The sequence below is a fragment of the Pleurodeles waltl genome, chromosome 1_2 (genome assembly GCF_031143425.1).
Source record: "Pleurodeles waltl isolate 20211129_DDA chromosome 1_2, aPleWal1.hap1.20221129, whole genome shotgun sequence".
Lineage (NCBI taxonomy): Eukaryota > Metazoa > Chordata > Amphibia > Caudata > Salamandridae > Pleurodeles > Pleurodeles waltl.
In genome coordinates this window covers 1,228,359,218-1,228,371,514 of record NC_090437.1, presented here as the reverse complement: position 1 = coordinate 1,228,371,514, position 12,297 = coordinate 1,228,359,218, and the positions used below count along the sequence as shown (strand labels likewise).

Below are 12,297 nucleotides of genomic sequence, written 5' to 3'. Positions count from 1 at the left end.
TACTCTTAGGGGTGAAGGTGATCTGTTCCACGTCTTCATCTTCTGATGTGTGTGTTGTCTCCTCTGCCCTTGGTGGTGGTGGTTGTGGAAGGGCAACGCACACCTCAGTGTTTGAAGACGTGGAGTCAGACATCCCGTTAGCTGCCAACTGTGGGGCTATTAAGGGCAGTACTGCAGCAAGGAGGAGCTGCTGGTTCTTAAGAATAGCAGCCACATCACTGTGGTAGGCAGCCAGGTCGGCCCTGAGGGGTTCAATATTGCATTTGTGCACGTGTTGACAGAATTGTTGTTGTAGGTGTTGGGTCAACTCTATTACAGCTGTGCTGATTTCCTTTAACCTTTTTTCAAGTTCCTTCAAGATTGTTGTTCGCCCTTGCATGGCTGCTGCCTGTTCTTCAGTTGACCTCATGCACAAACGCACCCCCTCTAGGCTGGCTGCCATATTTTGCATCCCCACCCGCACCTCCTTGGCCAGCTCCCACTGTACTCCAACTACAGTTCTCTCAAAGCTGGTGCCAGTGTAGTCAGAATCCTCAGCTGTGTTGGAGCTTGCAGGTCGTACAATTGGGGTGGTGGGTGGGCCCTCTGTGATGGCTGCTAGTTCTGTGCTCCTCCTTGTGACTGAAGGTGGGGTCTGGAGGGTTCCAAGCACATCTTGGAGGGTCTGCTGGCTGATGTTTGTCAGCTCGTCATCCATGTCATCAGGGTAGTCCTGGACAGGCATATCCGCAGGAGATCCATCGTACTCTGCAATGAAATATGGTACAATTAGTGTGTCTGTGTTGTGGGATTTGTAATGTGACGTGCCTGCCTTCCGATTATTTTCACATTGTGATCCGGGTTCCTGTTCATTGTTCCTGTCTTTCATATTAGCATTCTCCCAGGCCTATGCCCCACCTGCATGTCACATGTATTGTGGTCAGTTTGTGGACTTCTCAGCATCAGATCCTCTAGGTGTTGGTTCTGGCCAAATTGTGAATTGCCACCTTCTTGTCCTACTCAACCATCCGTCTACTTCCATTCTCATGGTGAGGCCTTTCACTGGCTGTGGGTGTTCTGATGGCACTAGCACCGCACTTAACATTCTGCAACTGCACCAGTCTCTGATATTTCACATCCACCTATATGTTGCTGAGATCTAGCATATACTATGTATGGCATTGGTATGGCACGATACGGATGTCAGCATTGGTAATGTATACTGCTGATGTTGGGAATTGTGTGCTACATTGGATTGCACTGATGGTCCTAGCAGTGTTCCATTTCCTCCTCTGACTGTGCCCCAGGTTTCCTCTGTACAGCCCATGCACCTGTGCCGTGCCCCTTTACCCATGCCACTCCCTTAATATCATGACTTCCATGCATTGTGTAGTAGGTATGTCCAGCCCCCCGCTTACAGTATACATTTGGGCATTTTAATTCTCCATGCAACTTACCCTGCATCTGTGTTGTCTCCTGGTAGTCTGCGCTCTCCTGTCCTCGAATCCCAGTGACGATCTCCTCAGGGATGACGGCTGCCACCATCTCCTCCATGTGGTCCAGGGCCTCCTGCGGTGCTGGACTCCCACCTCCAGTCTGCAGTACTGCCTTCCTGTTCGATGACTGTTCTCCGTACTTCTGCCACACTGTTGATCTTGTCAACAATTTATTGCCATACTGCCTCTCCTACTAATTGGCAACTTTGAGGTGACAAACAGTTGGTGCTGGTGTTCTGTCACCTCTTTCACCAGAATTTCCTGCTCCTCTGCATTGAAGCGACACTTTCTTTTCTTCTTCTCTGTGTCCTGTGTCTTGTGTGGGTCCTCCTGGCTGGTTCCTGGTCTGTTGTCATCTTCCTGGAGTCTGTGCAAGCATCTGGGATCCATTTTCGCTCTCCTTAGCACATTTTTCTGTGTTTGCGCTGCTTTTTGACGCTATGGTGTCAAAAAACGGCACGTTTCCCGCTTGCGACGTCGGCACAGTTTTGCGTCAAAAGTATAAATATGGCCCTTATTATGTTGCCTGGCTGATGTGGCCACTGATTTTATGCATGTGCAGTGCATAGGGTGCTTCACCTGAGCTTTGCCGGTGGGGGAATATGGAGGGTGAATGACTTCAGGCAGGGGAGGGTAGCACATGGAGTGGTAAAAAGGCTGCTGCTCAGTGTGTGTGTCTGGCCCATACCTCTGGCGCTCAACGAACAAAGCGGGAAGAAGGAAGCTTAATAAGAGGGAGGAAGCAGAACCTCCAATACAGGCTTCCTTGCTCTCAGATATGGCAGCCCCGATAGTGCTGCTGCTGTTTCTCTGCTGGGTGGCCAGTGCGGGAGATAAAAGGTTCTCTGTCTGTCTGAGAAGTGGGTGGTGGACATAGAATCAATGCACGGCCTCCACTGGTGTTATTCTGGTGCTTTTGGAATTGGTCTTGGCGGTAGTGGTGATATTCACAGTGGTACATTGCTTGGGGTGGAAAACAAATGGGTGGTGTGCAGTGGCAGTGCCACCGATGAGGTGCACACACTACACGGATACGCATATATGAGGCATGGCCAGCTGAGACAGGTAACCCTTCAGATGCCGGGGAAAATGATTTTTTATTAGGAGGAAGCAGTTTCTCGCAAGGAAGTGCAGGCCAGAGGTGGTTGCTCTGAGCAGAGGTGGGGGGCAGGCATGACAGACTTCAAGGGAGACGGCTTTTCGAGCAGACACTGAGCACCTTGTGTTGTAAAGAGCCACAATGTACTGCCCAAAACAAGCAACCCTAGGATCAGTTTGAACCCCCAACTCACATATGATAACAGAAAGGGAAAACAAACCAAACAGGTTCGCCCAACTGTTGCCACTGAGAACGATGTGAGTAAAAAAAAAAGGAGGGCTTGTGAAAAGCGCTTTTAAAAGTATAAAAAAGTGGTTCTGAAACAATGCACTAAAATGGTCTCTGTATATATTTAGGAGTAATTGATCCATGCTCTCAGGCAGGGATGAGCACTGGAAAAAGCATAACGTTTGAATCCCATGGACAAAGGGGGAGAACAAAAAATGGAGCGACAATAGAGCCAGCAAATAGAAGCCTATGGGCTGGCTGAAGCCCACAAAATAGATACAACATGTCTCTCTTCAAGACAGCGCATGCGTGCTGTCTAGAGCTGAGACCTAACAACTGAATTAGGTTTACGGACCCACAGGACTTTTTGACCCAGCCCCTCCAAACTTTCAAATGGGCCTGTCTGGCTTCACCTTAGGTTCTGGGAACTGCTTTAAAACAAAATCAGTAGACCAATAGATATCAAGGTCATGTTGTCCCCAGGAGATGAGTCATGATTGAGAGACACAAAAAAACTAGACAACCCTCCGTAAACGCAATTACTCAATTTACAGTAAGGCAATTGAAGGTTACTACTAGACAGTTACAAAATTACATGCATGTATGTTGCCCTGCTTCCGATACGTCTACTTGATCCAAGCATTGGCAAATGCACATAGGGATTGCAGTCCTTGTTTGCACAGCATAATACTGACACTTTATAGACAAGAATCACATGTTATTCTTTTATTATAGCATTATGGGTGGTGACATCAAATTCAAAGTTAATCCGTATTGCATGATCAGTTACTACTGCTCTAGCGTACATGTTTGACTTGACAAAACTACAAAGAAATCCATTGTATGTGAAGAATCTGTTTAATTAAACAATAATCCGTCCGTCATACTAAGGCAAGTGCTCTCTGATCAATTTTCAAGTTCGCTATCAGTTTAAAAAAGGCTCAAGTGCAGCAATGTGATATTGACAGGTAGGTCTTTTTTGCTATTACACATTCAATTATTTTAACTCTTTCGAGCAATGCAACAGTAGGAGTGCCACTGAAAATGCTAAAACAAACAGCAATTAATGGCTGGAATAGTCCCTCTGCTCCAGCAATCAAATCTTTCTCTTTTTGTTCCTCTCTGAGAAATGTAGAACATTCTGGCTCCATGGACAAGGTGTTCTGAAAGCATTACAGCATGTGTGGACATGTCATTTATTTTGTTGGTAAATTAGCCACAAAATGGTAAGTTTCTGTTTTTGTTCTCCATTAGTGCACTTTTTTGAGGTTCTCATAAAACTTCAAGAACAGCCCTAAATTTAAAAAGGCACTTATTAGGATAGCATCTCATGGTGTCGTCTTTTATTGCTCAACATTAATGCTTAGCATTGAGGGAAAGCCGGTACATCAGTGCTTAATTTGTAAATAATAACATGTCGGTGCCCACAGCCCTCCTCTTAAAACACGCTGCTGCTGCATTTAAATGTGCGAGCACGGAATAATGAGGCAGCGTAATCCTGAAGCCATCTCGGGCCTCTTCAATCCATTTAAAGCCACTCCATGCCCCTTCTGCTCACTCTTGCAGCTTTCTGCTTTCTCCCATTGTGACGCTTTTTCGTTTTTCACTTCCTCCGTCATTCCCATATGTGTCTTTTGCTCACAGCAAATGGTTGAGGCAGAAGAATACGCCCGGCCCTCAAAAATAAGTGCTGGTGCTCAGCACCGGAAACAACAAGCACAAATTAAGCACGGAGGTACACCATTAAACAATTTGGACTAACCAGCATAGGATGCTGGTATTTTCACTGTTATGTATAGCACCAGTAAATAGACACTTTTGTGAAACTACAAAGTAAGATCATGTGCTTTATTTATCCATTTCCACTACAAAACTCTTCAGACATGTCTTGCTTCTCACTCTGAAGTGAAATAAAGGTGGCATTAATACCACCAATCATTTGTGAAATTGACTATAGGCACTTATTACAGCGTTGCTCAATGGTACTCAATTTATTAACCTCAGAATGATGAAAGGCCCAGTAGGTCTGGCTAGGTTTTGAATCTGTGACCTTCAGGCCCATGAACAGGCGCTAAAGCCACTTGTCCTTCTCACCACCATGCCACAGTCTCCTCGGGCATGTGCAAAACGGCAATAGTTATTTTTATTACATTACAATCGAGACAGTATCATTTTTTTAACTTTATCAAACCCCGCAATGCCAATTAAAGGATCCTAAAACAATGCTTTGTTGATTAAGAAGATGACGTTTAAGGCCCTCTGTGACCTTATGCACCGGAAGTCCTTCTTAGGTGCATGTGCGTAAAGGTTTCATACCTACAGTTGCCTCCAATTTCCAATACTACTCAAACACACTTGAGGTGAGAATATTTGGGTCAGTCAGCCCGAGTAAAACCTTTAAAAGAAGGCAAAGTGTGTAGCTGCCCAACGGAGACGGAAGTGAGCAGTCAGTGCTTCTGTTGTTTCTTTGGATTTTCCACAATACTTTTCAAGGCACTTTTGTGTCAGTCTAGGCGCCCTGTCGAAGCTTTGGCACAGCAGCAACTCATGATTATCCGGACTGAAGGTAAGGTTGAGCCAGTTGCAAAAAAAGAAACAAGGGCTAAATAAATTACACAGTCTTCAAAGATCACTGGATTGAAACCAGAAAAACACAGGAGAACCAAGTTTTTTTTTTCTCCCAGAGCAGAAGTCCTGCATCTGAATGCCAGCCTTAAATTATGTCTATCAGAAAAGTGTCACAAGGTTATTTTCACAGAAGAGGGAAAACCCCTGTTTCAGAGTTCATTTCGGTCGGCCTTGGCACACTTCATTCCTGAAAAACAAAAATAAAAATGTTATACTAGAATTCGTGTTTTTCAATCACACTCAGACTGAAAATAGAATGTTTCATATTAACCAGAAATTACCCTCAAATAGAACACGTTGACATTTTTAAAATAATCACCATTGATATGTAGATAAAGACACAACTAGCACCTCGGAGCCCTCAGTGTGAGTGGCCTGATATTGGGAGGTAATACCACATCCCGGATCTCATTTACAAGCCCTTTGTGCCACCGTTGCATAATTTTTTGTGACGCAAGCAGCGCTTGACACTGCTCCAGATTTACAAACTGACACATTAGGCCCAATGCATCAGTTTGTAAACCCTTGCGTCACATGATACCTGCGTCAGGTATAATCTATGCAGGGTAGGTGCTCCTACGGGAAAAGCCACGCAGTACTGAAGAAATTTACAATATTTGACTGCGTCAAAATTTTACCACCTGCTCAGAGCAAGCATAAATTTAACGCAGAGCTTTCTCTGTGGGGGCCTCCTTGCATTGCAGGAGTAGCATCTCTTTTTTATGCTAGTCCAGCAATGCATGAGTTTAGCATCAACAGATGCGTCAGAATTTCTGACTCATCTGTGAAAACATGTGTCATGGAGCTCTGTATTGTAAATAGGGAATGAGGCCCCCGATATACCCCAGTACTGCAGACTGCAGAATTACTTCCCAGCTCTGCCTTGGCTCTCCTACCACTGTTAAGGCCCCATGTACAAGAGGCCTGCGTGGCCGAAGCATCCACTTTTATGATGCTCCGGTGAAGCAGGCCTCTCAATCATATCTATGAGGTGACGCAAAGCCACCCTGTGTGAATTTGCGTGGCCTCACAGATATGGAGTAAGGCACGGCAGCACAAAGTGCTGCCTTGCCTTACTCTACGTCAAGGAGACGTTCCATAGGCGTTGCGGTGGGTTTTCCCATGCAACACCATAGGTTTTGACACATTCCAAGATTTACAAGAATCTGTAAATATGGGAATGCGTCAGAACTGTACGCCTCCCGAGGGGAGGAATAACTTTATTCCTTCTCAAAATAACTTTATTACTCCGTGCTGTTTCCTCTTTCTATGTGTGCTGCATTCTGAAAGAAAGTAGAAAATGTCTCCATTGATTGTTGAGACCTTCATGCACAAAAACTATCGCATCAACAACGCAGGGACCATTGCACCATGGTGCAAGGGTGCCTGCGTTGGCACTCAGCAGCTATTTCTGCGCTTGCACAGAGGGAAAGGACAGGAATGCACTATATCTTGCATACTTGTTGGTGTAGTGCAGCACAGCTGAAAGGCTTGTAGCGCTAAGCCCTATGCCATATCCTAGTAAATGAGGCACTTATTACCTAGTGTCCATTATAAAGAAGAAAGCATGTTTTTTGCCCAGGCCTGCCTTTCTAACATTCAGCAGCAATAGGTATTCTAGAATGTTAGTTTGTTTGATGACGTCATCTTGGATTTTGAGATCTACTGTGACATCAATCACCAATGGCCTCTTTAAACTCAGCTTGAAGGTGAATTTGAAGACCCTCTGATTTGTAGAAGATGTGTCAAATCCTTTGCTGATTATGCTAAATTAACTCCATAATACTGTATATGAGACGGAGATAATTCCGCTGATGGACTTTCCACCAGTGGATACTTCAATGGAAGATCGAACACTTGCTCAACAAATTGGAGAATATTGCATGTTTTCCAACGTTACAAACTGCAGACCTCTGAATCTTGCAGTGTTTTCCTGCACAAAGGAAAACGATAGAAATGTGTGCGATACTTGAAATCCCGATTCGGGTACACACCCACAGCTGCAATACGATTGAACTCAAACTGCTCTGTAAGTAACTATCAGCATGTCTCGTAGTTGCACATGCTCGTGAACAGAGTTGGGCTGCAACCCCAGCTCGGTTCTGGGTTCTTATTCTCTCATCAGAGACTCCACCCAGAATGTGTGAATAATAGGCGCATTGAGGGAGGAACACATACTAAACTTTAGAAACTTCTGGTCCTAAAGTTTCTTGTAATCATATCAAATCATTAACATTTATAAAGCGCGCTACTCACCCGTGCGGGTCTCAAGGCGCTAGGGGAAAAAGGGGGGGGTTATCGCTGTTCGAACAGCCAGGTCTTTAGGAGTCTCCGGAAAGCGGAGTGGTCTTGGGTGGTCCTCAGGCTGGTGGGGAGGGAATTCCAGGTCTTGGCCGCCAGGAAGGAGAAAGATCTCCCACCCGCCGTGGAGCGGCGGATGCGAGGGACAGCAGCGAGTGCGAGGCCAGAGGAGCGGAGGAGGCGGGTGGGGACGTAGAAGCTGAGGCGTCTGTTGAGGTATTCCGGTCCCTTGTCGTAGAGGGCTTTGTGTGCGTGGGTGAGAAGTTGGAAGGTGATCCTTTTGCTGACAGGGAGCCAATGCAGGTGTCTCAGGTGTGCGGAGATGTGGCTGCTGCGGGGTATGTCGAGGATGAGGCGGGCCGAGGCGTTTTGAATGCGTTGCAGGCGGGTTTTGGAGTTTGGCTGTGGTCCCGGCGTAGAGGGTGTTGCCGTAGTCCAGGCGGCTCGTGACGAGGGCGTGGGTCACGGTTTTTCTGGTGTCGGCGGGGATCCAGCGGAAGATCTTGCGGAGCATGCGGAGGGTGAGGAAGCAGGCGGAGGACACGGCGTTGACTTGCTTGGTCATGGTGAGAAGAGGGTCCAAGATGAAGCCGAGGTTGCGGGCGTGGTCTGTGGGGGTCGGTGCGGTGCCGAGGGCCGTGGGCCACCAGGAGTCGTCCCAGGCGGACGGGGTGTTGCCGAGGATGAGGACTTCCGTTTTTTCAGAGTTCAGCTTTAGGCGGCTGAGCCTCATCCAATCTGCGACGTCCTTCATACCCTCTTGTAGGTTGGTCTTGGCGCTGGCGGGGTCCTTGGTGAGGGAGAGTATAAGTTGGGTGTAGTCGGCGTAGGAGGTGATGATGATGTCGTGCTTGCGTACGATGTTGGCGAGGGGGCTCATGTAGACATCGAAGAGTGTCGGGCTGAGTGATGAGCCTTGGGGTACGCCGCAGATGATCTCGGTGGGTTCTGAGCGAAACGGAGGGAGGTAAACTCTTTTGGAACGGTTTGAGAGGAAGGAGGCGATCCAGTCCAGGGCCTGGCCTTGGATCCCGGTGGAGCGGAGGCGGGTGATTAGGGTGCGGTGACAGACGGTGTCAAAGGCAGCCGAGAGGTCGAGCAGAATGAGGGCGACTGTTTCACCGTTGTCCATCAGGGTTCTGATGTCGTCAGTGACTGAGATGAGGGCGGTTTCAGTGCTGTGGTTGGTTCGGAATCCGGTTTGTGAGGGGTCGAGCAGGTTGTTGTCTTCCAGGAAGGTGGTCAGCTGTTTGTTGACGGTCTTCTCTATTACTTTGGCTGGGAAAGGCAGAAGAGAGATGGGGCGGAAGTTTTTTAGGTCGCTCGGGTCAGCCGTAGGTTTCTTTAGTAGGGCGTTGACTTCGGCGTGTTTCCAGCATTCGGGGAAGGTAGCAGAAGAAAAAGAAGAGTTGATGACGGTCTGGAGGTGCGGGGCGATGATGTCGTCGGCTTTGTTAAAGATGAAGTGCGGGCAGGGGTCCGAAGGGGCGCCGGAGTGGATAGAGTTCATGATGGATTTGGTTTCTTCCGTGTTGATGTGGGACCAGTTGTTGAGGGTGATGGCCGTGGATGCCGGTTCGGTGGTGTATGGTTGGGTCTGGTGTCCGAAGCTGTCGTGGAGGTCGCTAATCTTGCGATGGAAGAAAGTGGCGAGGGATTCGCACAGATCCTGTGAGGGCGTGACGGCGTTGGCGTTGGCGCTGGGGTTGGAGAACTCCTTGACGATGCTGAAGAGTTCCAGGTCTTTTTGTCCAGTCTGTCGGTGAACACTGCACTGTTTAATAAATCCAAATTTATGAGTGTTTGAATGAGCAACACATTTTTTACGCCTGATTGTCCACGTTGATGGAAGCTCTTCAGTGGTGTAATGTGATCGGAAGTAAAACCACAAATCTTGAAAACAGTGCAGTGTTCACAAAGTGTCTCATTACCTCAGAAACTATTGTAAGGACATATGCAGTTTAAGGCATAGTCAGTCTTCCTTAAGATTTTGTGGCAAACTCAGAACCCTGGGCAGGCAGTGTTGGTTGCAGAAAGAAGAAGCCATCCGGATAATGGTGCAATTTGGGAGCACTATATTTATTTATGAGCAGGGCCACTGGAATTATGTGATGTTGCAGCTGCAACATTTTCTGCATAATAACAGATATGCCACAGTTGCTTAATCCAGCATCTGGTGCATAATCTGCAGATTAAAAAAGTGCCTCTAGCTCAATTGGATTAAAAGTCACTATAAATGCAGTAACACATGCTGACGCACAGTAGAAGGTCCTTCACAAGGGTTGACTGGTCATCCTTCTGTTGCTTATTTCTGTATTTGGGTGTCAGCCTGGCACTAATGAGGCGAAACTTTAGCCCACATAGTGTTAACTATGTGTAAAATGACAAAATAATGAACACTGTCACAAAAATTACCACATTATGCCGCATAATTTGCATTTTCTTGACGCATGATTTAATAAATCCTGCTGCGTGATTTGGTCCTCCCCTGCCGCATAATTTCAGTGGCCCTGTTTATGAGTCTAGTAGAGTGCTGCGTTACTTGCCAGATGATGTCAGCAGCCTGACTCCCACATTCTGCAGCAGCAGCAGATGGTGTAAGGAGACCTGCTCGGTCTGTAACTGAGCTCTGAACTTATGGGCGAGTGGCTCACCAGGGTCAGTCAGACTGGCGCTTAGGAGGTGACTGTGCATTCTCCTGCTGTGTCAAATGGAGCACAGACTGCAAGCACTGAGACACCCAACCGTTTGAAGTTCACTACAGTGAAAAGGGTCTCTCCAGCTCCAGTAAGACACCACAGCCAGTGCCACAAAGTCAGAAGCAATGCAAGCTTCCCTCACATGCAGAAGAGGTGGATATTGGAAAAGGATATATTTGGGAAGGTAGGCAGTGAGGATGAGGGCAGAGGGCATAGTGGATGAGAGGGGGGAAGTGAGGAGGCAGAGGAGATAGATGTCCAAGGAAAGGGCACAGAGGTGTCCGGGTAGGGAAGAACATGGCAGAGGGAAAAGGGGCAAGCTTGAATGAGGACTCATATAAGGAGGCACAGGTAGATATGGGTGTGGATGTGGAAGAGGGAATTAGCAAGGAGACAAAAAGGCCATGGGCACAAGAAGAACAAGGGCAGAGGTAAATTAACACAGGGGTCAGCGGAGGGCACAGGCAGTTGGGTTGAAACAGACAGGGAGTCACATGAAATAGATGGGCATGAATTCATAAAAGGAATGTATTCAGTGCACATTCACCAATGGCTTCATGGCACCAGGAACGAGCAAGAAAACAGGGCAGTACTTGGTCACAGCGAGCATGTGCAAGGAGTGCCATAGGCAAGCTAAGTATGGGGGGAATGGGTTGTGATCATGGGACACAGGCGGGTGGGCACTGAGGGGCATGAGGTAAATGGTCGTGGACTTGGAGTTAAAGTGCATGAAAAGACATGGAAGTAGATAGGGCACACGCAGGATGAATGGTGCGATGCAGAGTTGCCACTTCACTTGTACCGTGCATCTGGTAATCAAGGCCTATTTAAATTCAGAGTGGGGAAAATCTATCTTCTGAATTTCTTGTCATTTAGTACAGGAAAGAATGACTTGAGGTAGATTAAATCTCATTTTGAATGATGCATGATTTTTGTTTTCAAGAAAAGCAGTTTGCCTCGTTCCCGCTTACACAAGCGGCAAAAATGGCACAAGTGGATTTGTCCTGTTTTTAGGAATTCTGCAAATATTGTGTAATATTCACAATACCGAAGTTCTGTGTGATGTTCTGCATCATTTTACTTTTTTGTCTTAAAGCAACTGCTAATAATTAAGAATCAGAAGCTTCTCTATTGCTCATGACCGGTGGAACCAAACGTATTGTAGACACATGGATGTAAGGAGTAGAGGTCAGGTATATAGGAATGTATGTGGTATTTGCACTTTAACATTAATGGAACCCAGGGACCCCCAATGATGCATCATTAGAATCCGGGGACCCCCGCCTGAGTCATTACTGGAAGCTGGGGACCAAATTTGTCAATATTTGTTCATATTTTTTAATTTTCTAGGCTCTCGCGGACCCCCTGAGAAGGCTTCGCTGACCCCCAGGGGTCCCTGGACCACAGGTTGGGAACCACTGGTCTAAGGCAAAGATTCCTCCAATCAGTGACTGCAGATGAAGATGGGATCTGGGAGTAGAAGTGGACTATTACTTCCTTCTGATTCAACGTTCTCTGTAGAGGTGCACCTTCAGCTCTGTGTCTTCCAAAACCAGAATAGGAATATCTGCAATCTTAGTTTCTTTTTGTTGAAAGTTCATTATTCACCCTGCATCTCCCACCTTTGGCAGAACATTGTTCATCCTTGGTCAGTTCTAGATACAGTTTGGAAGATGAATGGGCTTCAGAGAGATGTGTCTAAACATCAACTTGGCCAAGCTAGGAGCATCACTGGGCGAATTCACTCAGAAACATGTATGAGATTATTCAGCCATTCATTCAAGCAAGGTACCGCTATAAACAGACGCCCACCTGCAGATTAGAAATTAATAGGCTATTTGCTCACTTACAGCTTGGAAATTCATGG

General features: G+C 46.9%; 1 protein-coding gene across 1 annotated transcript in view; it reads right to left on the bottom strand.

Moving 5' to 3' along the window:
- Positions 1 to 3,513: 3,513 nt before the first annotated feature.
- ATOH8 (atonal bHLH transcription factor 8) overlaps positions 3,514 to 12,297 on the bottom strand; it is a 65,949-nt gene continuing 57,165 nt past the window's right edge. Inside the window, exon 3 of the mRNA XM_069204225.1 lies at positions 3,514 to 5,617. Within this exon, the coding sequence (XP_069060326.1) occupies positions 5,612 to 5,617 (6 nt within the window). The 3' untranslated portion in view covers positions 3,514 to 5,611. The remainder of the gene's footprint in view (positions 5,618 to 12,297) is intronic.